The sequence below is a fragment of the Eretmochelys imbricata genome, chromosome 16 (genome assembly GCF_965152235.1).
Source record: "Eretmochelys imbricata isolate rEreImb1 chromosome 16, rEreImb1.hap1, whole genome shotgun sequence".
NCBI lineage: Eukaryota > Metazoa > Chordata > Testudines > Cheloniidae > Eretmochelys > Eretmochelys imbricata.
The window spans coordinates 3350254-3374609 of record NC_135587.1 but is presented as its reverse complement, the minus strand read 5'-3'; the positions used below and the strand labels follow the sequence as shown (position 1 = coordinate 3374609).

The 24356-nt window shown below is 43.1% G+C and overlaps 1 protein-coding gene across 11 annotated transcripts in view; it reads right to left on the bottom strand.

The window, feature by feature from the left end:
* The window catches only part of EXD3 (exonuclease 3'-5' domain containing 3), a 556345-nt gene extending 532054 nt beyond the window's left edge, over positions 1-24291 (bottom strand). For 4 of the 11 annotated variants that reach the window (XM_077836023.1, XM_077836024.1, XM_077836021.1 and 1 more), the window contains exons 1-2: positions 24226-24291; positions 19046-19112 (exon numbers count right to left, since the gene is read on the bottom strand). Coding sequence is in view for 7 of the 11 variants with exons in the window: in XM_077836030.1 (XP_077692156.1) it covers positions 19046-19112; positions 23465-23467 (70 nt within the window). In the remaining 4 variants the exon portion in view is untranslated. Of the gene's footprint in view, positions 1-19045; positions 19113-23464; positions 23776-24225 lie in introns of those variants that run through there. The other 7 variants (XM_077836030.1, XM_077836027.1, XM_077836029.1 and 4 more) reach the window with 4 other exon arrangements.
* Between the last annotated feature and the right edge of the window lie 65 nt (positions 24292-24356).

The following is a 24356-nucleotide window of genomic DNA, read 5'->3' as shown; positions in this document are numbered from 1 at the left end:
TGAAGATATTGAACAAAACCGGCCCCAGGACCAACCCCTGGGGCACTCCACTTGACACCGGCTGCCAACTAGACATGGAGCCATTGATCAGTACCTGTTGAGCCCGACAATCTAGCCAACTTTCTACCCACCTTATAGTGCATTCATCCAGCCCATACTTCTTTAACTTGCTGACAAGAATACTGTGGGAGACTGTGTCAAAAGCTTTGCTCAAGTCAAGAAACAATACATTCACTGCTTTCCCTTCATCCACAGAGTCAGTTATCTCGTCATAGAAGGCAATTAGATTAGTCAGGCATGACTTTCCCTTGGTGAATCCATGCTGACTGTTCCTGATCACTTTCCTCTCGTGTAAGTGCTTCAGGATTGATTCTTTGAGGACCTGCTCCATGATTTTTCCAGGGACTGAGGTGAGGCTGACTGGCCTGTAGTTCCCAGGATCCTCCTTCTTCCCTTTTTAAAAGATTGGCACTACATTAGCCTTTTTCCAGTCATCTGGGACTTCCCTCGTTCGCCACAAGTTTTCAAAGATAATGGCCATGTATTCCTTAGATAAAGGATGTATTCCTTAGATAACTTCTCACTTCATAAACTTTTTCATCAGGTTTTCTAGTTTCTTTTCACTATCCCATGGTCATAAATGTAGTATCCCAGAACAAATAGGATTTATAGCAAACATACCTTAGCACTTCTGTCATGGCTAATTCCCCACTCTAGCACTTCAAGTGCAGAAGGTGGGGGCCCGCAAGGATTCTAAAAATTAATACTGGCCACTCCAAGCTTGTATTAAACTCCCAAGGTTACAGCTTTTCTCTGACCTAGGATTGGTAGATGCTGCCACCACCCAAGCGCAGAACCCCTTGAGAGCCCAGGAAGGCACGCTTGGGAATTCCTTCCTGTGGGGTACCCTCAAGCCCTTTCTCACACACACACACACACACCCCGGGGAAGAGCTGAGAAAGAAAAAAAAATGGAAATCAGCTGTTGCCACCCGCTAATTAAACAACATGTGCACAAACCTCTTAAGACACAAAAATCCAATTGTGTTCTTAAAAAAGGTAAATTTTATTTAAAAAAAAAAGGGAGAAAATACATCTGGGAACTCAGGCTATTGCTCGATTTTAAAAGAGCACTACAAGGATTAAGCACCAAGAATAGCTTTCTTGAGGTCCAGCTTCAAGGTTACAAGCAAAACAGAAAGCACTTGGGGTTTGCACAGAGGAATCCACATGCCATAAAGAAATAAAAGGGATAAACCTAATCACATCTTCCTAGACATTTCCTGATCTACTTATATATCTGAGTTTCCAAATGAGTAGTTTCTAGGTATGATACTGATGATTTTTTCATACCTGGCCCAAGCGTCTTACAGCATAGCTCTGCCCTGTCTGCCTCTCCCCAGAAGAACAACAGACAAAGGGGGAGTTGTTTTTCAATTTTAAAAAGCTCTAGCCTTCCCATTGGCTCTTTTGTCCAGGTGCCCACTCACTTCCTTTTACCTATGCATAGCAGTGGGACTTTTTAACCCTTTACAAGTAGAGCAATTAGAGAACAGCTACCAAGGGTATGTCTTCACTACCCGCCGGATCAGTGGGCACCGATCGATCCAGCAGGGATCGATTTAGTCTAGACACAATAAATTGACCCCCAAGCGCTCTCCCGTCAACTCCTGTGCTCCAGCACTGTGAGAGGCGCAGGCAGAGTCGACGGGGGAGCGGCAGCAGTCGACTCACCATGGTGAAGACACCACGGTAAGTCAATCTAAGTATGTGGACTTCAGCTACATTATTCACCTAGCTGAAGTTGCATAATTTAGATCGATCATCCCTCTCCCCCCAATGTAGACCAGGGCTAAGAGGGATTTTAGAGCGACTGGCTGGCTGTCCATAAAAGGGAGGTACCCCCCACTTCATTTATCACAACTTCTACTAGCAAATCACTGCACAAGAGAAAGAAACTCTTCACCTTTTTGTCCGGGTTTGAGAAAAATCAACCCAATGGTTTTTTTTTTTTCTTCCCCCATTTTTTGAACTTCTGTATAACTCTGAAATCGTAACAAGAAGTTAATATATATTTGAAAGAACTGTAATACCAAAAACTTTAGGGTCTAATTTCAAGATGTGAAAACTATATTCTAAAAAGTTACAAGGAATAAGATCATCAATATTTTTGTCTCTCTTAAGAATCAATTACAAAATTACTATAGAGAATGGTTTAGAAGCCTAGAGGAAAAGACACGAATATCACAGGAAACAAGGGCAGGTGTAATGGGAGGAATCAACTGTCAATGGATGTTGAAAAGGAAAGTGGGGTGGAGTCATGAACTCTCAGTGGGTTTAGTTTGCTAGAATCCAGAAACTTCTGGAAATTATGCTAGACATATTATAATAAGGCTGTCTAGAAACTGGCTAGGTTTGCAAAAAGAAAAGGAGTACTTGTGGCACCTTAGAGACTAACCAATTTATTTGAGCATGAGCTTTCGTGAGCTACAGCTCACTTCATCAGATGCATACCGTGGAAACTGCAGCAGACTTTATATATACACAGAGAATATGAAACAATACCTCCTCCCACCCCACTGTCCTGCTGGTAATAGCTTATCTAAAGTAATCTTCAGGTTAGGCCATTTCCAGCACAAATCCAGGTTTTCTCACCCTCCACCCCCCCACACAAATTCACTCTCCTGCTGGTGATAGCCCATCCAAAGTGACAACTCTTTACACAATGTGCATGATAATGAAGTTAGGCCATTTCCTGCACAAATCCAGGTTCTCTCACTCCCTCACCCCCCTCCAAAACCCACCCCCATACACACACAAACTCACTCTCCTGCTGGTAATAGCTCATCCAAACTGACCATTCTCCAAGTTTAAAACCAAGTTAAATCAGAACATCTGGGGGGGGGGGTAGGAAAAAACAAGAGGAAATAGGCTACCTTGCATAATGACTTAGCCACTCCCAGTCTCTATTTAAGCCTAAATTAATAGTATCCAATTTGCAAATGAATTCCAATTCAGCAGTTTCTCGCTGGAGTCTGGATTTGAAGTTTTTTTGTTTTAAGATAGCGACCTTCATGTCTGTGATTGCGTGACCAGAGAGATTGAAGTGTTCTCCGACTGGTTTATGAATGTTATAATTCTTGACATCTGATTTGTGTCCATTTATTCTTTTACGTAGAGACTGTCCAGTTTGACCAATGTACATGGCAGAGGGGCATTGCTGGCACATGATGGCATAAATCACATTGGTGGATGTGCAGGTGAACGAGCCTCTGATAGTGTGGCTGATGTGATTAGGCCCTGTGATGGTGTCCCCTGAATAGATATGTGGGCACAATTGGCAACGGGCTTTGTTGCAAGGATAAGTTCCTGGGTTAGTGGTTCTGTTGTGTGGTATGTGGTTGTTGGTGAGTATTTGCTTCAGGTTGCGGGGCTGTCTGTAGGCAAGGACTGGCCTGTCTCCCAAGATTTGTGAGAGTGTTGGGTCATCCTTTAGGATAGGTTGTAGATCCTTAATAATGCGTTGGAGGGGTTTTAGTTGGGGGCTGAAGGTGACGGCTAGTGGCGTTCTGTTATTTTCTTTGTTAGGCCTGTCCTGTAGTAGGTAACTTCTGGGAACTCTTCTGGCTCTATCAATCTGTTTCTTTACTTCCGCAGGTGGGTATTGTAGTTGTAAGAAAGCTTGACAGAGATCTTGAAGGTGTTTGTCTCTGTCTGAGGGGTTGGAGCAAATGCGGTTGTATCGCAGAGCTTGGCTGTAGACGATGGATCGTGTGGTGTGGTCAGGGTGAAAGCTGGAGGCATGCAGGTAGGAATAGCGGTCAGTAGGTTTCCGGTATAGGGTGGTGTTTATGTGACCATTGTTTATTAGCACTGTAGTGTCCAGGAAGTGGATCTCTTGTGTGGACTGGACCAGGCTGAGGTTGGTGGTGGGATGGAAATTGTTGAAATCATGGTGGAATTCCTCAAGGGCTTCTTTTCCATGGGTCCAGATGATGAAGATGTCATCAATATAGCGCAAGTAGAGTAGGGGCTTTAGGGGACGAGAGCTGAGGAAGCGTTTTTTTCCTATCTTCAGTCTTCACAGTATCGAATTCACTAAATGATTGTTACTCATTCTGTAGAAAACCTGAAAGTCATCAATCACTATTGCAAATGGATGATTACTCTTTAGTTATTACCAACCATCAAGGTATTGATTTAGCTGATTCAACATGCTTCAAGTTGAAGGAAGTAGAAGAGAACAAAAGATTAAATGGACAGAAGTATGAAAACAGATAAATCTTCCACAGTAAAATGTAAACATTGCCAAGAATGATTAAGCAATAAGACAGAAACAATGTGTGCTTAACTCAAGAAATGCAGAAAATTGGTTTCTTTGGATCCTTCAAGAACAAATGTGCAAGTTTTAAATAGAACTAATCCCTTATCATTGCGCCCGCGGACACCGCGTTGGGGACCCCTGCCATAAACTTTTAACAGTTAATCCTGTCAACTATCCTTTAGAACAGCGGTTCTCAAACTTCATTGCACCCCGACCCCGTTGTGACAACAAAAATTACTGCACGAACCTGAGTGGGGGGCCCCCGAAGCCCCCCACTCAGGCCCCCGAAGCCTGAGCCCTGCCACCCCAGGCAGTGTGTGGCAGGTTTGGGCTCCCCCACCCAGGGCCCCAGCATGTTTAATGCCAGCCCTGGCGACCCCATTAAAATGGGGTTTTGACCCACTTTGGGGTCCCGACCCACAGTTTGAGAACCACTGCCAGAGAACAATGTTGGTGAAAGATAATCATCACTTCATTCCTAACCTCTCTACAAAATGTGTTTGAAGGATATATTATAAACAGGTTTTTAAAGCAGCAAAGGGAATCATGCCCCTGGTGAAGAATAAAGACATTAGTGTGAAAGGTATAGTAATTACTGGCACTATCGCTGGGAGATTTTAATTTATTACATTTATGTATCACTATAGACCAGACATTGTATGCAATTCCATGGGGGAAGATAATCAAAGCCCCTCCAGGAACTAAGAGCAGTGGGGAAACATTAGGCTAATTCAATCACGTTGTACAGTAACACCTCCAGAGAGGTACTACGTGCCGGGGGGGTCTCGCCTAAACTAGTTCAAAATGTATTTTCCAGAGGCTAACAGACAAAGGACTTTTGGATAAACAGCCTGAGTTTAAACTGACTAAGGGCCTTCTTTCTGATCCAGCAAACAGACAGACCCACCTGTCCAAAGTTGGAAGGATGACGCCAACCAGGGCCCTTGTGTAGATGAGGGGTGAGCTCTGGTAAATTTATTAGAATGCATGTACTAAACATTTTTTTATTCTGAATATTTTTCTGTGGTGCTTTTACTTTAATAAATGTGGTTGCTTAGAAAAAGCTGTGTGGTAACTTAGAAGTATGGGCAATTACCAAGTTCATAGCCTTAGAAGAGAAAGCAAAACAGAGATGCTGGCCTGTTTAGGCACTCAGTCTTGCTGAGGAACGCACAGTGTAGGCAGGGAACTGTGCAACCTGGAAAAACTTGTCTCCGCCCATGAGAGGTGATGGCTGAGGAGCCAGGAGCCTAGAGTCAGTACCCAGGCTGGACCATGGATGCGGGAATACAGGTGCAGTTTCCCTGAGCTGTGATAGTCAGGTTCATAAAATTATAAGAAGAAAGGAATGTGGATTATTCACATTATCTGAATGTACTGGTGTAGGAAGTAACAGCCTAGCCCCAAAGAAAGTAAGGGAGAAATTTAGGTTTAGACTTTAGGAAACACTTCCTGATAGTGAAAGCAATTAGGCATTAGGACAGACCCTGAAGCAGGAAGGGAAGCATTTTCAATGGAATTGTTCAGGAGGTAACACAGCAACATAGGGTAGTGCTGTGGGTTTGACTATGGGACAGATAGTAATTATTGCATGACAGTCGCACGGAGCATTGCATTTATTGCTGCTCTGGGGAGATGTAATTTTTTATTTGTTTGAAGAAAGATAATAATGTCCATATAACAATAGTGACCAGCTCGTAAGTGGATGAATTTAATCTTAATATCCAGCACTCACACAACGTTTGGAGGGGTAGTTTGGTTAAGAAGGGATCTAAATAAGGAAGACGATGAAAAGTCAGGTGAGTTTGAAGAGAGCACTTTTCCAAAATTTAGTATTTTATTACTTTTTTGAAAGGCATACTTCACCCATGGGAAAGGCGTCTGGGCAGAGATGGGAGGCCAATCTGCAAGGAAAGAAACAAAACAGGCAACCATGGCTTTCTGCCTTTCAATCTTCAACTGCAGCCAGACGGAACAGGGAATAGACCGGAGAATCGCACCATCACCAAGAAAAGGCAGGTCTAAGTGATTGAGGACTCCTTACTGAGAAGAACAGACAAGCCTGTAACCAGAGCTGATCTAGAGAACAGAAGGGTGTGCTATCTGCTGGGTGCCAAGCTACGGGATGTGGATCTGAGGCTGAAGAAGATCCTAACAGGATCGGAAAAGAATCCACTGATTGTCCATCATTTGGGAACAAATGATACGGCTAGATTCTCGCTGGAATGTATCAAGGGAGACTATGCCAGACTGGGGAACACACTTAAGGAAATCGAGGCACAGGTGATCATCAGTGGGATTCTGCCTGTTCCTAGAGAAGGGCAACAACATTATGACAAGATTATGATGATCAACAGATGGCTCAGGCAGTGGTGCTATAAGGAGGGCTTTGGGAGGTTCTATAGCCATATAAGAAAGAAGTGGGTCCACTAAACACTGAGGATTGATTGGAGGTTAAGGATAATTTAGGCTTGGCCCAATATCTAAACAAATACTTTGCCTCAGTCTTTAATGAGGCTAGTGAGGAGCTTAGGGATAACGGTAGGATGACAAATGGGAATGAGGATACGGAGGTAGATATTACCACATCCAAGGTGGAAGCCAAACTCGAGCAGCTTACTGGGACTAAATCAGGGGGCCTGGATAATCTTCATCCAAGAATATTAAAGAAACTGGCACATGAAATTGCAAGCCCATTAGCAAGAATTTGTAATGAATCTGTAAACTCAGGGGTTGTACCGTATGACTGGAGAATTGCTAACATAGTTCCTATTTTTAAAAAAGGAAAGAAAAGTGATTTGGGTAACTACAGGCCTGTTAGTTTGACATCTGTAGTATGTAAGGTCTTGGAAAAAATTTTGAAGGAGAAAGTAGTTAAGGACATTGAGGTCAATGGTAATTGGCACAAAATACAACATGGTTTTACAAAAGGTAGATCGTGCCAAACCAACCTGATCTCCTTCTTTGAGAAGGTAACAGATTTTTTAGACAAAGGAAATGCAGTGGATCTAATTTACCTTCATTTCAGTAAGGCATCTGATACAGTTCCACATGGGGTATTATTAGCTAATTGTCTCTGGATTAAGCTTAGAAGTGTGAGCAACAAGGGTGATGTCAAAACATGGAAAATTTGGAAAAATGTAGGGGACAATTTCCTCATGCAAGTGCTGGAGGAACCAACTAGGGGCAGAGCTCTTCTTGACCTGCTGCTCAGAAATGGGGAAGAATTAGTAGAGGAAGCAAAAGTGGATGGGAACCTGGGAGGCAGTGACCATGAGATGGTCAAGTTCAGGATCCTGACACAAGGAAGAAAGGAGAGTAGCAGAATACGGACCCTGGACTTCAGAAAAGCAGATTTTGACAACCTCATGGAATGGATGGGCAGGATCCCCTGGGAGAATAACATGAGGGGGAAAGGAGTCCAGGAGAGCTCGATGTATTTTAAAGAATCCTTATTGAGGTTACTGGGACAAACCATCCCGATGTGTAGAAAGAATAGTAAATATGGCAGGCGACCAGCTTGGCTTAACAGTGAAATCCTTGCTGATATTAAACGCAAAAAAGCAGCTAACAAGAAGTGGAAGATTGGACAAAAGACCAGGGAGGAGTATAAAAATATTCCTCGGTCATGCAGGAGTGAAATCAGGAAGGCCAAATCACACCTGGAGGTGCAGCTAGCAAGAGATGTTAAGAGTAACAAGAAGGGTTTCTTCACGTATGTTAACAACAAGAAGAAAGTCAAGGAAAGTGTGGGCCCCTTACTGAATGAGGGAGGCAACCTAGTGACAGAGGATGTGGAAAAAGCTAACGTACTCAATGCTTTTTTTGCCTCTGTCTTCACAAACAAGGTCAGCTCCCAGACTGCTGCACTGTGCAGGCAGCACAGCAGGGGGAGGAGGTGACCAGCCTTCTGTGGAGAAAGAAGTGGTTCGGGACTACCTAGAAAAACTGGACGAGTACAAGTCCATGGGGCCGGATGCGCTGCATCAGAGAGTGCTAAAGGAGTTGGTGGATGTGATTGCAGAGCCATTGGCCATTATCTTTGAAAACTCATGGCGATCGGGGGAGGTCCCGGACGACTGGAAAAAGACTAATGTAGTGCCCATCTTTAAAAAAGGGAAGGAGGAGGATCCTGGCAACTACAGGCCAGTCAGCCTCACCTCAATCCCTGGAAAAATCATGGAGCAGGTCCTCAAAGAATCAATTCTGAAGCACTTAGAGGAGAGGAAAGTGATCAGGAACAGTCAGCATGGATTCAACAAGGGCAAGTCATGCCTGACTAATCTAATTGGCTTTTATGACGAGATAACTGGCTCTGTGGATGAGGGGAAAGCAGCGGACATGTTGTTCCTTGACTTTAGCAAACCTTTTGACACTGTCTCCCACAGTATTCTTGCCAGCAAGATAAAGAAGTATGACCTGGATGAATGGACTATAAGGTGGATAAAAAGCTGGCTAGATTGTCAGGCTCAACGGGTACTGATCAATGGCTCCAGGTCTAGTTGGCAGCCGGTATCAAGTAGAGTGCCCCAAGGGTCGGTCCTCGGGCTGGTTTTGTTCAATATTTTCATAAATGATCTGGAGGATGGAGTGGATTGCACCCTCAGCAAGTTTGCAGATGATATTAAACTGTGAGGAGAGGTAGATACGCTGGAGGGTAGGCATAGGATACCCTAGGGCCCTAGACAAATTAGAGAACTGGGCAAAAGAAGTCTGATGAGGTTCAACAAGGACAAGTGCAGAGTTCTGCACTTAGGATGGAAGAATCCCATGCACCGCTACAGACTAGGGACCGAATGGCTAGGCGGCAGTTCTGCAGAAAAGGATCTAGGGGTTACAGTGGACGAGAAGCTGGATATGAGTCAACAGTGCACCCTTGTTGCCAAGAAGGCCAACGGCATTTTGCGATGTATAAGTAGGGGCATTGCCAGCAGATCGAGGGACGTGATCGTTCCCTCTATTCAACATTGGTGAGGCCTCATCTGGAGTACTCTGTCCAGTTTTGGGCCCCACACTACAAGAAGGATGTGGAAAAATTGGAAAGAGTCCAGTGGAGGGCAACAAAAATGATTAGGGGTCTGGAACACATGACTTCTGAGGAGAGGCTGAGGGAACTGGGATTGTTTAGTCTGTGGAAGAGAAGAATGAGGGGGGGATTTGATAGCTGCTTTCAACTACCTGAAACGGGGTTCCAAAGAGGATGGATCTAGACTGTTCTCAGTGGTAACAGATGACAGAACAAGGAGTAATGGTCTCAAGTTGCAGTGGGGGAGGTTTAGGTTGGATATTAGGAAAAACTTTTTCCCTAGGAGGGTGGTGAAGCACTGGAATGCGTTACCTAGGGAAGTGGTGGAATCTCCTTCCTTAGAAGTTTTTAAGGTCAGGCTTGAGAAAGCCCTGGCTGGGATGATTTAGTTGGGGATCGGTCCTGCTTTGAGCAGGGGGTTGGACTAGATGACCTCCTGAGGTCCCTTCCAACCCTGATATTCTATGAAATTGGAAACAATGGGGATCAATATGAACATTGAAAGGTGGATAAGGAACTGGTTAAAGGGGAGACTACAACGGGTCACACTGAAAGGTGAACTGTCAGGCTGGAGGGAGGTTACCAGTGGAGTTCCTCAGGGATCGGTTTTGGGACCAATCTTATTTAATCTTTTTATTACTGACCTCGGCACAAAAAGTGGGTGTGCGCTAATAAAGTTTGCGGATTATACAAAGCTGGGAGGTACTGCCAATTTAGAGAAGGACAGGGATATCATACAGGAGGATCTGGATGACCTTGTTAACTGGAGTAATAGTAATAGGATGAAATTTAATAGTGAGAAGTGCAAGGTCATTCATTTAGGGATTAATAACAAGAATGTTTGTTATAAACTGGGGACGCATCACTTGGAAGTAACAGAGGAGGAGAAGGACCTCGGAGTACTGGTTGATCACAGGATGAGTATGAGCCGCCAATGTGATATGGCTGTGAAAAAAGCTAATGCGGTCTTGGGATGCATCAGGCGAGGTATTTCCAGTAAAGATAAGGAGGTGTTAGTACTGTTATACAAGGCACTGGTGAGACCTTGTCTGGAATATTGTGTGCAGTTCTGGTCTCCCATGTTTAAGAAGGATGAATTCAAACTGGAACAGGTACAGAGAAGGGCTACTAGATGATCTGAGGAATGGAAAACCTGTCTTATGAAAGGATACTCAAGGAGCTTGGCTTGTTTAGCCTAACCAAAAGAAGGCTGAGGGGAGATGATGATTGCTCTCTAAAATATATCATATGGATAAGTACCAGCAAGGGAGGGGAATTATTTAAACTCAGTACAAATGTGGACACAAGAACAAATGGATATAAACTGGCCATCAGGAAATTTAGACTTGAAATTAGACCAAGGTTTCTAACCATCAGAAGAGTGAAGCTCTGGAATAGCCTTCCAAGGGGAGCAATGGAGGCAAAAGACATATCTGGCTTCAAGACTAAGCTTGATAAGTTTATGGAGGTGATGGTATGATGGGATAGCCTAATTTTGGCACTTAATTGATCTTTGACTATTAGCAGTAAATATGCCCAATGGCCTGTGATGGGACACTAGATAGGGTGAGATCTGTGTTACTACAGAGAATTCTTTCCTGAGTGTCTGGCTGGTGAATCTTGCCCACATGCTCAGGGTTTAGCAGATTGCTATATTTGGGGTCGGGAAGGAATTTTCCTCCAGGGAAGATTGGTAGAGACCCTGGGGGGTTTTCACCTTCCTCTGTAACATGGGGCATGGGTCACTTGCTGGAGGATTCTCTGCTCCTTGAAGTTTTTAAACCACGAGTTGAGGACTTCAGTAGCTCAGACATAGGTCGGGGTTTGTTACAGGAGTGGGTGGGTGAGATTCGGTGGCCTGCGTTGTGCAGGAGGTCAGACTAGATGATCATAATGGACCCTTCTGACCTTAAAGTCAAGGAGTTGGTCTGTGCAAGAAGCATTTGCACGTTGGCTCATTCAGAGAACTTGACAGTGTTCAGCGATGTCTCGGAAATGAAGGAACTGGCTTCCTTTTGCACAGACTTCACTTGTTTGTGTATTTTTAACAGTCCTCTGAACATTATTGGACCATGTAAGTTCTGTGACTAACATCTGCATGCTTGCTGCCAAGAACATAAGAATGGCCATACTGGGTCAGACCAAAGGTCCATCCAGCCCAGTATCCTGTCTGCCGACAGCGGCCAATGCCAGATGCCCCAGAGGAAGTTAACCTAACAGGTAATGATCAAGTGATCTCTCTCCTACCTTCCATCTCCACCCTCTGGGCAAACAGAGGCTAGGGACACCATTCCTTACCCATCCTGGCTAATAGCCATTAATGGACTTAACCTCCATGAATTTATCCAGTTCTCTTTTAAACCCTGTTATAGTCCTAGCCTTCACAACCTCCTCAGGCAAGGAGTTCCACAGGTTGACTGTGCGCTGAGTGAAGAAGAACTTGGTTTTATTTGTTTTAAACCTGCTGCCCATTAATTTCATTTGGTGGCCCCTCGTTCTTAGATTATGGGAACAAGTAAATAACTTTTCCTTATTCACTTTTTCCACACGACTCATGATTTTATAGACCTCTATCATATCCCCCCTTAGTCTCCTCTTTTCCAAGCTGAAAAGTCCTAGCCTCTTTAATCTCTCCTCATATGGGACCCATTCCAAACCCCTAATCATTTTAGTTGCCCTTTTTTGAACCTTTTCTAATGCCAGTATATCTTTTTTGAAATGAGGGGACCCACATCTGTACACAGTATTCAAGATGTGGGCATACCATGGATTTATATAAGAGCAATAAGATATTCTCCGTCTTATTCTCTATCCCCTTTTTAATGATTTCTAACATCCCCGTTTGCTTTTTTGACTACCACTGCTCACTGCATGGACGATTTCAGAGAACTATCCACGATGATCTTTCTCCTGATTTGTTGTAGCTAAATTAGCCCCCATCATATTGTATGTATAATTGGGGTTATTTTTTCCAGTGCATTACTTTACATTTATCCACATTACATTTCATTTGCCATTTTGTTGCCCAATCACTTAGTTTTGTGAGATCTTTTTGAAGTTCTTCACAGTCTGCTTTCATCTTAACTATCTTGAGCAGTTTAGTATCATCTGCAAACTTTGCCATCTCACTGTTTACCCCTTTCTCCAGATCAGTATTCTTCCTCAAGAGCCTTCCACCCCACAGTTTGTCTGATCTTTGGGAAGATGTCCCCTTCCAGGATAACAGTGCATTTTGCCAGGCCTGCAATTCATGCATTTGATTTTAGGTAGATGGACAACAGCTTCTTTCTTTTCCTGCCATGGATTGTCTAATCCCCAAGGAGGCTGTTTTCTTGGCCTCTTTAGAATAACCCTTCCATATGGAACTGGACCGTAGTGCAGACTCTTTAAACACCAGAGGGACTCCTTGTGGGTTGGGACTCATATTCATTCTGGCCTCTCTACACATCACCACACACAACTATCTCAACACTTTAAGCAGCATCCACTGCACTGACATCAGAGGAAGAACCAAAGGAGGTGCTGAGGGCTGACAACAGTACAGCACAAACTAGAACCGCCGAGACAGAAACTGCATCTGTTCCTTCTTTGGCTGCATCCACCCCATCAAGCTGGCAGCTTGGGGAGGAGAGGGGGAAGAAAGAGGAGAAGCAGGGCTTCTGAACTCCTTCTCCATGCTACTCCGATATAGGGGAATGGTCAGGTGACCTCTTGGACTGCTGGAGAGAAAGGCCAGTTCTAGGTTTCAAATTGTTAGGCACAGCTAATTTAGAGTACTGTTTTACTCTATTGGACCAGCTCTAATTTTCAGTTTTGCACCTATATACAGATGTCTTAAGAAGCTGCACCTTTGCTAATTAAATATATATTTACTCAAGAAAGAACAACATCCGTAATACCAATCGATAAATTTTCCTCTTCTGGGAAAGCAGGAGGGCTGCAAAAAGGACTGTTCCACTCTCTGCGGGCAAGTAGGAAGGAAGGAAATGTGAATTATAAGCTTCTACAGGTCCATTTTTAATAGGAAGGAAATTAGATTTAAGTAGAAAAGGCTATGCTTAATATCACTGCACAAGCTGGGAAAAGCTAGAAAATTCTAGGCTAAGGATAACAGTGTGTCCTCACATCACATTGTTGGATCTTCCATCACAATGGTGAAGGGAGTAGAAGCTGGAAAGCCCTTCTTTGACTTTGCATCACAACCTTCACATTATTTAAACAGTCACAATTGGGTATTCACCTCCAAATAGCTCACCTTTGGCTTCTGTAATGGGACTAGGGATCTAAATATCGGTTTAAATTAACCAGTTAAATGATTAAAATTATATTGTTTAACCAGTTAACCACTAACTGAGGTAGCTCCGTCAGGCCTGGCACAGCGTGGGCTGTCGCTGGGGTTTCTCCAGCCAGCCAGCACAGCACGGCCAGAGCTCGAGCCCCCTCCAGCCCGGCTGGGGCTTGGGTTCCACCAGCATTGGGATCCCACTGACCAGCCCGACGTAGCCGGGGCTGAGGCCCTCTGGACCCGCCCACGCGGCCAGGGCTGCTCTGGCTGGCCGCCTGCCAGCCTGGTGTGGCCAGGATCCCTCCTGCTGGCCCGGCGTGGCCGGGCTGCAGTCTGCTGCCGGCAGGGGATCGCCATGGTTAACAGTTAAGGCCAGTTAACCAGTAAGCCTAATGCTTACCGGTTAACCTTTTACATCCCTAAATGGACTATTAAAAAAATCACATATTTTTGCTTTTAAAAAACAGTGGTAACTCATAACTGAGCAGAGACAAAGACTCTGTTGATACAACAACATGTGGCTTAAATCTGAAAGGAGAAAGAAAGCTGTTCTGTTAAATTGACAGCTCTACACACAGGGCTTATATCTTAACTGGTATAATAAATCATGGAGAAAGAGTTCTGTTTGGCTGAAATAAGCATTTATTTGGACAGGGAACAAGTGGGTTTTAAAATCACTCTGGACACTGTACACAAAATTATTTCTTCATTTTACTTTCTTTGAGTATTTCCCAAAAGTTTTGCATTTGCTCTGTTTAGAGCTATTTACTCTCGTATTTAATCTATTCCATGTCAGCCTGCCAAAACCATTCAGCTCTTATCTAAACAGCTCCTCTCTACTCATTGTGGGGGTTAGATCTCGCTCCAAAGGAGCATTGCTGGTGACAAGAAAGCAGCTCACTCCATTGGCATTATCACATTGAACCCTGCCATTTTCCTGCACTAATCCAGATGAAGGATTGACATAAAGTCCATGTTTTCTTCTAACCGACAGCCAATCCCTCTCTTCCTCTCCTGACTTTCTCCCCTTTTACTAGCACAGGCCCTATCTTATTCCAAATAGCTTTTAACACTTTCTTTTCAGACATACGTTCTTATATATGTATAAAACTTTGTGCAGTGGCTGCCACTGCCTGCCCACATCAGCACAGAATCTTAACATGCAGCGTATACTGAAACCAACAAAAAATACATGAGACTTAAAGTCCTTAGGCACTGATTCTCCCAGTAACTTTAAAGAGGTGCTCAAGAAGTTACCAGCTTTACTCCGTCCTCGGAACTCCACCAGAAACACCCCCATTGGTCTCTAGATCCTAACCAGTTGCACCATTGCTGGTGTACACTAAAAAATTAGAAGAACTTGGCAGAACATTCTAAGCACAATACTGAAATGTAACTGTAGATCGGACTAAGGACTGCAGCAGTGTGTTTTAAATAAAAATCAGATGGTACCTGGAACTGATTACAGCCCTCAAGCAAAGAGGATGCTGGCGTGTATTAATGACATTTAACACCCATAGGTCATTGTTAAGTGATTGGCTGACACATGCAAACATGTCATTATACTACTCAGATGAGCCTTCAAAGTAAGATGCAAACCAAAATATAAACTGTGCCATAAAACTAAACTAGCCTTTCCAGTTAGTTTGTGGAACTGAACTGTGAGAAAAAAGTTGTAGGAGACAGTACTTGACAGCAGAGAAAAGTATTTCATACAAGCATCTGGGGCTTCCCTTCACCAGCTTATATGGAGAACCATACTCCAAATTTTGTTCCACAATGCCCACCTTGTGTGTGTGGTAAAGTAGGGAGAGGATGAGAAAGTGTGACTTGGCATAGTATATAAGTAAGGGGAGAATTTTTGGGATACAAGTTTTTGTCATTCAAATTCTGTTATCACTGATGGGAATAATGAGGGCAAAGCCCTTCAGAAAGAGTTAAAACCACCCCCTTCTCATCCCCTAAGTGAGAATTGCTATAAAAATGTCACCTCAGAATCCTATCTGGAAAATGTGTGCTTATTCCATTTCACCTTTGCTCTTCTGGCACAAAAAAAATTTTTTTAGAAGATGAAGATACAGTGATGATTGTGATAATATCATCTAACATTTACACGCTGACACTACCTTTCATTCTGGAAAATCCCAAAGCATTTCAGAACAATATATACATTATTCATTTTGCCTCTCACTGAAAAGCAGCCACCTCTGAAACAAAGCTAAGAAGCTGTTTATGAGTTCAGAAGCCCAAGCCTTTAACACAATTGCAGAAATCAAATGCTTTTAAAGCCCTGGCCATGATCTTCCATTGCCCTGAGTAGGAGAATTCCCTTTTGCAGAGCTGGCCATTTGAGTCCCTGCTGAACAGGGATACAGTTCCATCAGTTCTTGGCTCATGCCAATCAACTACCTGGAGGTTTGTGCAAGGGGCTCAAGACCCCATCCTTCCTACAGTTCAGTAGTCACTCACACCAGGGCTCAGCTCCTGCTTTCCTCTCACTGCCACCATCTGATCAGTGGAAGTAGGGAGGACATGTTGGCAGTAAGTTCTCTGTCTCCCCTCCCCTCCAACTTGCTGCACGCTCTGCCTACAATGATTATGGAGCAGTACTAGAGGGAGAGAATGGGTCCACTAGAGGCCTCCCATTCTTACCAGAGAAAACCTGGGGAAAGCAGGAGAGGGGAGGGGATAGAGTGGGCAGTACTTCATCTTTAAAAATTATTCTGCATCCCAAAAATAAAATTACAGCCCTATAGCATTTTAGGAGTTCACAGCGCATGACAGAAGTCTTTAAGGCATACAGCAAAGAATGATCTGCTGGCTAAAGCAAAGGATCTGGAGCCAGGAGATATGAATTCCATGGTAAGTTCAGAGACAGGTGTCCTCAGTGACCATGGACAAGTCACATAACCTCTCAGGTTGGCATTATCACCCTCTGTGTAATCCAGATAACGACTACTTCTTAAGAGGCTCTGAAGGCACTATAAAGTAGTGTGGCCCAGTGGACAGGGAAGAATTGGGTTCTGTTTCCAGCTTTATCACTGACCTATTGTATGAATTAGGCCAATTCACTATCTCTTTCTGTACTTCAATTTCCTCATCTGTAAAAGGAAATAAAAATACTGGCCCATCTTTGTAAAGTGCTTTGAGGTCTGTAGATGAAAACGGCTAAACAACAACTAATGAATATTACTGAAACTGGAGAGGGAATTTACAGTTACAGTAAAGCAATGCACTGAAATTGAGATTTATGCTATACAGCCATTGGTCTGGTATATGAAGTAAGTGCCATTTATTTAAGTAAGACTACTCAATCTGGGTATGATCCAATGTGAATTATTCAGAAACTGCATCAAATTAAACTGGGTGGCTCTGAATTTTTTTTTTAAATCAACATCAGTAAGTCATAGAGTATATTCACAGCCAAGCCATGACTCCTACATGCGAATAAGGCTCATCTTATGAGGGATAGCTCAGTGGTTTGAGCATTGGCCTCAATGCTCAAACGCAGGGTTGCGAGTTCAATCCTTGAGGGGGCCATTTAGGGATCTGGGGCAAAAATTGGGGATTGGTCCTGCTTTGAGAAGGGGGTTGGACTAGATGACCTCCTGAGGTCCCTTCCAACCCTGATATTCTATGACTCTATGATTCTAATAGCTAGGAAATTCAAAGCTAAAGCAGATTACTTGCCTTTAATTTAAAGTATTATCAGAACAAAAAACAAAATCACACCCCTCACTGGTGAGAGTTAACCATCTGTCTTACATTTGATTTTCCTGGCTTCTGCCACTTTTCTCAACACTTTAATAATACTTAACACTTAATATAAACACTTTTCAATTTCAAAGCACTTTATGCCCATTCATTCATTCATTCTCACAAACTCTTTGTAAGGTAGGAATTATTACCCTGCATATTATAGATGGGAATCTGAAGAAGAGATATTAAATGATTTGTCCATGATCATAGAGGGAGTCAGTGCTGGGATTAGAACCCCAGAGTTAATGGGGGTGGTTTTTGGTGCTCTATATTTAAAGAGGATTTTTTTTTAAAGAAATGGTGATGGGAGCATTAAAAAATACTAAAGGAACTATAACAGCTCTCAAGGGAACACATGTATGGGGTCATGCCAATCCATACTGTAACTACACTGATAAAAGCATATTATTTAGGTAATTAAATCCATAGTTAAGGAAGTGTGATAGTTAGCTGATAGACCACTAGTACCTCCCACACACAGTATGAGTGATATATCCCAGATCCTAAACTTTGTACTCTGCAGAACACCAAATTAAGAATTATGTTTACATCAATATTTATCTCTCTAACAGAAATGTAATCTTGTTAATGGTGATCTGTGTGGCAGTCCAAATATTTTTAATATGAAAGACTGCCCCCTAGTGAAATTGAAGGTGACGTTTTAGAATAGGTAAAGGGGTGACTATGCTCAGAATGGAATCAGATTTTTATGGCATTTTTAATGACTATGCCACACTTCATTCCCACCTGAACAACAGGGAAAAATAAATCAAATAGAGCTAATTTGTGAATTACTCCTTTGCAAATGTCTTTGGGTTACTTTTTAATCCACAGGCCCTGCTACTTGATGGTTTAGTTGTCTAAACTTCAGATTAAAAATACCTAGAACACCACACTTGAAACCAAAGCGCCAATAGCTCAGTGTCGCCCTTCCAAGGCACATAAACTGAGTTCTACACAATCTACTATGTCTACGAGGAACTGGAGTGAGGTGTTCATTTTGAAGAGACCTTATAAACTGAGATCCTATTTGCTTAGCATAGACATGTGAGATCCTCTAGGCTTCTCTAGTTGGGCTTCTACTATGTTCAAAGGAGTCTGAATGTACTAAATATGGAAATTCACTCTAACATTCTGGATCATGAAATGAAATGGCATGACTTGGGACACAAATGACTCCAACCTTTGCAATGCCAATGGGAATCATATATGAAGTCCACAGATCAAAAGGTAAAGGAACCTCCCAAATATGACTGCCATATCATAAAACATCATAAAACACTTGTTTGAAAGGATATCACCAGTAACAATGGCCATATAAACAATAATGGTGGTGAGCAAGTTCTTGCTACAAGCTTTCAGAGCTGTGACTTTGCCTTTGTTCAGGTTTGCTTTAATGCATCTACATGAACAAAATATGCTAGCAGAACCCTGCAAACATGCACCATATGCTTTTTGATCTGGTGCAGTCCGTCCCATCATGAACAAACTCTACACCGGACAAGTCACGATAAAATTGGTCTTCAGAGCACAGTTTAAGTTTATTTTTAAAATTTCACTGTCAAACTATGAAAACAGAGCCATCCATCTTACAGAACTACCCATCAATATTAGCTTAAATAAATGTACGTCTAGTGGACAAGCAAACTTACCCAAGAAGGAGGACAGTGCATGTGTTGCCTGTTCAGTGATGACAGAATAATTCCTCCACTGTATACACTAAAAGGAATTAAACAAACCTATTAGAGTTTACTCATTTCTCTACATACTTAGTCCCTAATTCAGGACAGCTCTTAAACACATGTACAAGTCCGACTGAGGTCAATGGAATTTAAGTACATGCTTAACGTTAAGCAGGTACTTGAGTGCTAACCTGAATAGGGATGAATTTAAGCACATGCTTAATTGCTTTCCTGAAATGGGGCCTTAAACACTTGCTAACATCTCTACTACTTACTAAATGCAAAATCTCCACTAATGTAATATTAGGATTGCACAGTTAAAATCACTAAAGAGTGAAAAATGCAAAAGTTAAGCATTTTAAAAGCAATGTTAACTGTGCCACATTTCCACATCCCACATGGACCACAGCTTAGCAGAGAGACCATCTCCTTCCCGTTCACACTCATGTAATGTCCCTCTGGCAACTGCAGCAATTGCTAACCAGAAAAAATATTTTTCAATTATGTGGCCAATTTATATCAAACTTCTCCCAGGTCTCTTTCCCTTTGATATAACTAAATATAACATGATATAACATGCCTTGCATAGAGTTTGTAACTGATAATTTCTGAGTTGAAAGTAAAAAAGTTGCAATTTTGTCCCGTAATTCAAAATGCCAAAATCTATTTCCTTTGTTTCCAAAAACGTGAAGTTTCAATCCCAAACGGATACAATCCTACTTTTGTTTGTATAGTACCTAGCACGAGGCCCCATTATTGTTTGGCCCTCAGGCACTACCATAATAAACATGATTATTATTAATATTTTCCCAAAAGTTATAAGCCATTTTATATCTGACAAAAACCAAAGTGAGTACTTGTATCCAGCAAACATTTACATATGCATTTTGCAAGCAGTGCAAAATTCCTACTGTGCTCAATCCACATGAACTGATTTTGTTATTTTCCACCCAATTCTTTTTCTGACTTAACAACTCCTTCCTTGAGGAAGACTACTTTTAAAAGATCAGCAGTGGAAAGACAGTTTCCTGAATGTTCTTAAAGTGGGAATTTTTCTTTCAGAGACACATAACCCAAACATGACTGAAAGAATTTACATGAAACTTATTTTAAGTAAAAAGAAAAGGAGTACTTGTGGCACCAAAGAGACGAACAAATTTATTTGAGCATAAGCTTTCGTGAGCTACAGCTCACACGCATCCGATGAAGTGAGCTGTAGCTCATGAAAGCTTATGCTCAAATAAATGTGTTAGTCTCTAAGGTGCCACAAGTACTCCTTTTCTTTTTGCGAATACAGACTAACATGGCTGCTACTCTGAAACCTCTTATTTTAAGTAATCACCGTCGAACATATACCAAGCATGGAAACTTTCAGTCCAGAATGAGAATTCTGGGGAAAGATATGAGCAAAAGAAAACATGGGATGATAATGAAAACCTTTTGCAACCTTAACTGTTGCTACCGGAGAAACCACAGCCTCACACTATATCCTGTTTCAGAGTAACAGCCGTGTTAGTCTGTATTCGCAAAAAGAAAAGGGAGTACTTGTGGCACCTTAGAGACTAACCAGTTTATTTGAGCATGAGCTTTCGTGAGCTACAGCTCACTTCATCGGATGCATACCGTGGAAACTGCAGCAGACTTTATACACACACAGAGATCATGAAACAATACCTCCTCCCACCCCATTGTCCTGCTGGTAATAGCTTATCTAAAGTGATCATCAAGTTGGGCCATTTCCAGCACAAATTCAGGTTTTCTCACCCTCCACCCCCCCCCACACACAAACTCACTCTCCTGCTGGTAATAGCCTATGCTATTATTACCAGCTATTATTAATATTATGCTGCTATTACCAGCAGGAGAGTGAGTTTGTGGGGGGTGGAGGGTGAGAAAACCTGGATTTGTGCTGGAAATGGCCCAACTTGATGATCACTTTAGATAAGCTATTACCAGCAGGACAGTGGGGTGGGAGGAGGTATTGTTTCATGATCTCTGTGTGTATATAAAGTCTGCTGCAGTTTCCACGGTATGCATCCGATGAAGTGAGCTGTAGCTCACGAAAGCTCATGCTCAAATAAATTGGTTAGTCTCTAAGGTGCCACAAGTACTCCTTTTCTTTTTACACTATATCCTGGTGAGTTTCTGGAGACTGTTATTTACCAGCTGCTCTTCTCATCTGACAAGCTGATGAAAGAGCAAGACATGCACCACAGAAATTCATGGTAGCGAGATTCAATAGAGCATGCATATAGAGCATGCATTACTGTACATCCCATCTATAAAACATATCTGCACAGCTTGGCTAATGTGCCATGATTTGTGTGAACATATCACAATGCACATGTCAACAATGTCCACGAATAAATTGCTTTGTAAGACTGTAGTAAAGAGCATGTCAATGAGAGCACAGAGTATGTTAACAAGAAAGGAACTGCTCTACAATGTCAGTACCCTCACATTTACATTATTTGGTCACAGGTGCATAATGAAGAGCAGGGGCTGATTAAAAGCCACAGAGCACACGTACACATTGTGAAATACCAGTTTATCCCTTTTCTATTCTATGAAATATCTAACAAAGACCTTGATCATCAGAATTCCAGTGTGATGTACACTGAGTACAGTGAGCATGTTTCTGTTCTCACATGGGGCTACTTTCTTCCAAGAGCTGCGCTCATTTCAGCTTTGCATTTCACCTTTAACACAGTTCATCTTAAGGACTAACAAACACTGTTAAGTGTCTTTGGAAAAGAAACTTTTTGTGGCATGGAGGTACACAAAATCTTCAAAGCAAAACTTTATGGGGTTGGTTTTCCTCCTCTGAACTCACAAATGAGTTCTGTGAATAATATTAGTCTGATGCAGTTTCAAATGAGTTGCTCAAACCCTTCCCCTGACTAAATATGTCTTTAAAAAATCAGTGTTTTTATTCTAACAAAAACCCTTTGTTAAATTACTGCAAGTGCAAAACTCCACAAAAAGTTATTATAAAACTACCTGTGCACCAGGTGAGCCAAATATGGCTCCTTCTTCTGCACACAATTACAGTAGATTCTATCTCCCCATCCATAAAAGACTGTCTGTGGAACTTATACCCAGGCATACATTGGATTTTTGGGATGTATTTCACTATACATTGGAGTATCTTCTTGTTGCCTGTGTGTAACTGTTAGAAAAAGCACTGGGAATCAGAAATCCTAGGTTACCTGTTGTATGACCATGAGCAAGTCACTTCCCTCAGAGTAAAAAAGTGGATAACATAATCTATCTTGAGTACCTGGCAGAATTGTGAAGCACTTTGAGATGTGAGGTACGATATAAAAGGACAAAGTATTATTACTAATAAAATACACTGAACCCTATCCGTTTTTTTTTAATAAAAAACATAGCTCTGGCCCAATGGCATTAAAAAAATCAACATTTTAATTTTTAGAGACTTCCATATGCTTCAGAGATTTCTCTGTCTCTGAGACAATGGTTATTCCCAGTCTTGGAGATGATAGCACAGAAAAGATAGTGAGAAACACTGCACTGATCACTTGCATAGACTGTTGTTCAGCCGTGACAAGATTCTGTCATGGCCATGGTTTATATATTGATCAGATGGGGCAGATGTGTTTGTTTTTGAGGAATTTCAACATAGTTCATAAAAAGCTCTATAATGGGACAGCTTCTTTGCATCTACTGCTCAGTTTCAGCATTTGGACACTACTTTAAATCTTGCAATGTGCATTAATTATATGGCTATGTCTACACTACAGACCTTACAAGTAAGGTCTTCCACGTAGCCGCTCTCCTGCCGGCATAATTAAACCACGCCAATGAGCGGTGTTAGCTATGTTGGTAGGAGAGTATCTCCTGCCAACATAGCACTGTCTACACTAACACTGTTGTTGAGGGTGTGTTTTTTCACACCCTTGACTCATTTGCCGACAAAAGTGCTAGTGTAGACAAAGCCTATTTCTTCCTATTTAAAGCCCTGCAGTTTATGATTAACATAATAATATTCCCCTCATAATATCACCTGTTTGCACTCTTATTCTGCCTCAACTAATTGGAATACTGTCACCTGAGGCAATTTCTTTTTTAAATCCCCAACTGAAAATCTTCCTCTTCTCTTTTCCCTAAAACATTCTGTGATGCTGTGTAAGAAGGATGCTACATAAATATTGAACTGTATATGATCTTACAGCAACTCTCACAGCTCCTTAGTGCCATACTGGCATCTAATGGCAGTGCCGAAAATTGCAAATTCACATCACTTAAAGGTACCAGGAAAGGAGGGATTTATGGTAGTGATATATTTCCATCATTTTATTTGAACAACAGCTTACAGATGAAGGGTCATAATAAACCCAACCAGAGATTACAGTATAAAATATTCACCATTGGTGGCCTTCTGTGGTAAGAATTGGAAACTTCATGAATTTAGCTAGTAGTGCGTTAGCAAAGAGCACTGCATGGCAAGTTTCATCAAGGCATCATTTGCCAACTAATACGTCTCAGTTCTCCGTTTTACAAAACCAAAAAATCCCCACAACCCAAAAAATTAACAGGTTTGTTCCTATTAAGTCTCCCGAAGCTGTTTTTTGCCTCCAAAAATACCAGAGGCCTTTGGCCACAGCTGTATGTTCAATAACTAAACTGTGGGTGGATGTTTGCCGCCTCCCCTTTTGGAGTCTCAAGTTTTTATTCACCAAGCGAGGCCCTGGTGAAAAGCGTGCGACGTGCTTACTGCTGCGCAGCCGGCAACCGGCCAAAGCGCCAGCGCAGCGCTGGGGTGGGGTGGGGTGGGGTGGAGGCCGGGGCCGGCCGAGCCCCGAGCCCCGTCCGCCGCCACCCGCCCCTTCAGCGCGGAGCGTCAGGCCCCGAGGCCAGCGCCCCGCCCTGAGGGGCCCCTGCGGCCGGCTCCAAGCAGCGGGGGCCGCGGGGCGGCCTCCGGACTCGGGGCCGCGGGGACCTGCCGCCCCTGGGGCCGCGCCCGGCCTCGCTGGGCCTCGGGGCCCCGGCACCGCACAGAGTCGGGCCGCTCCCTGCTCTGCCCCCGGGTCCAGCCCGGTCCCTCTGCCCGGCGGGGCCTGGGCTCCGCGTCCCGCTGCCGGCCCATGGCGGAGCGCGGCGTGGGGGGAGCCTGCGGAGCCACTCACCTGACAACGCGCCGGAAGCCGGTAGCCGCGGCCGGGCTCTGGCGTGCGGCGCCCAAATCCTTCCCCGCCGCCCGGCGGGCGGTTCCCGGGACACGCGCCGCAGCGCCGCCTGCCGGCCGCGGCCGCCCCTC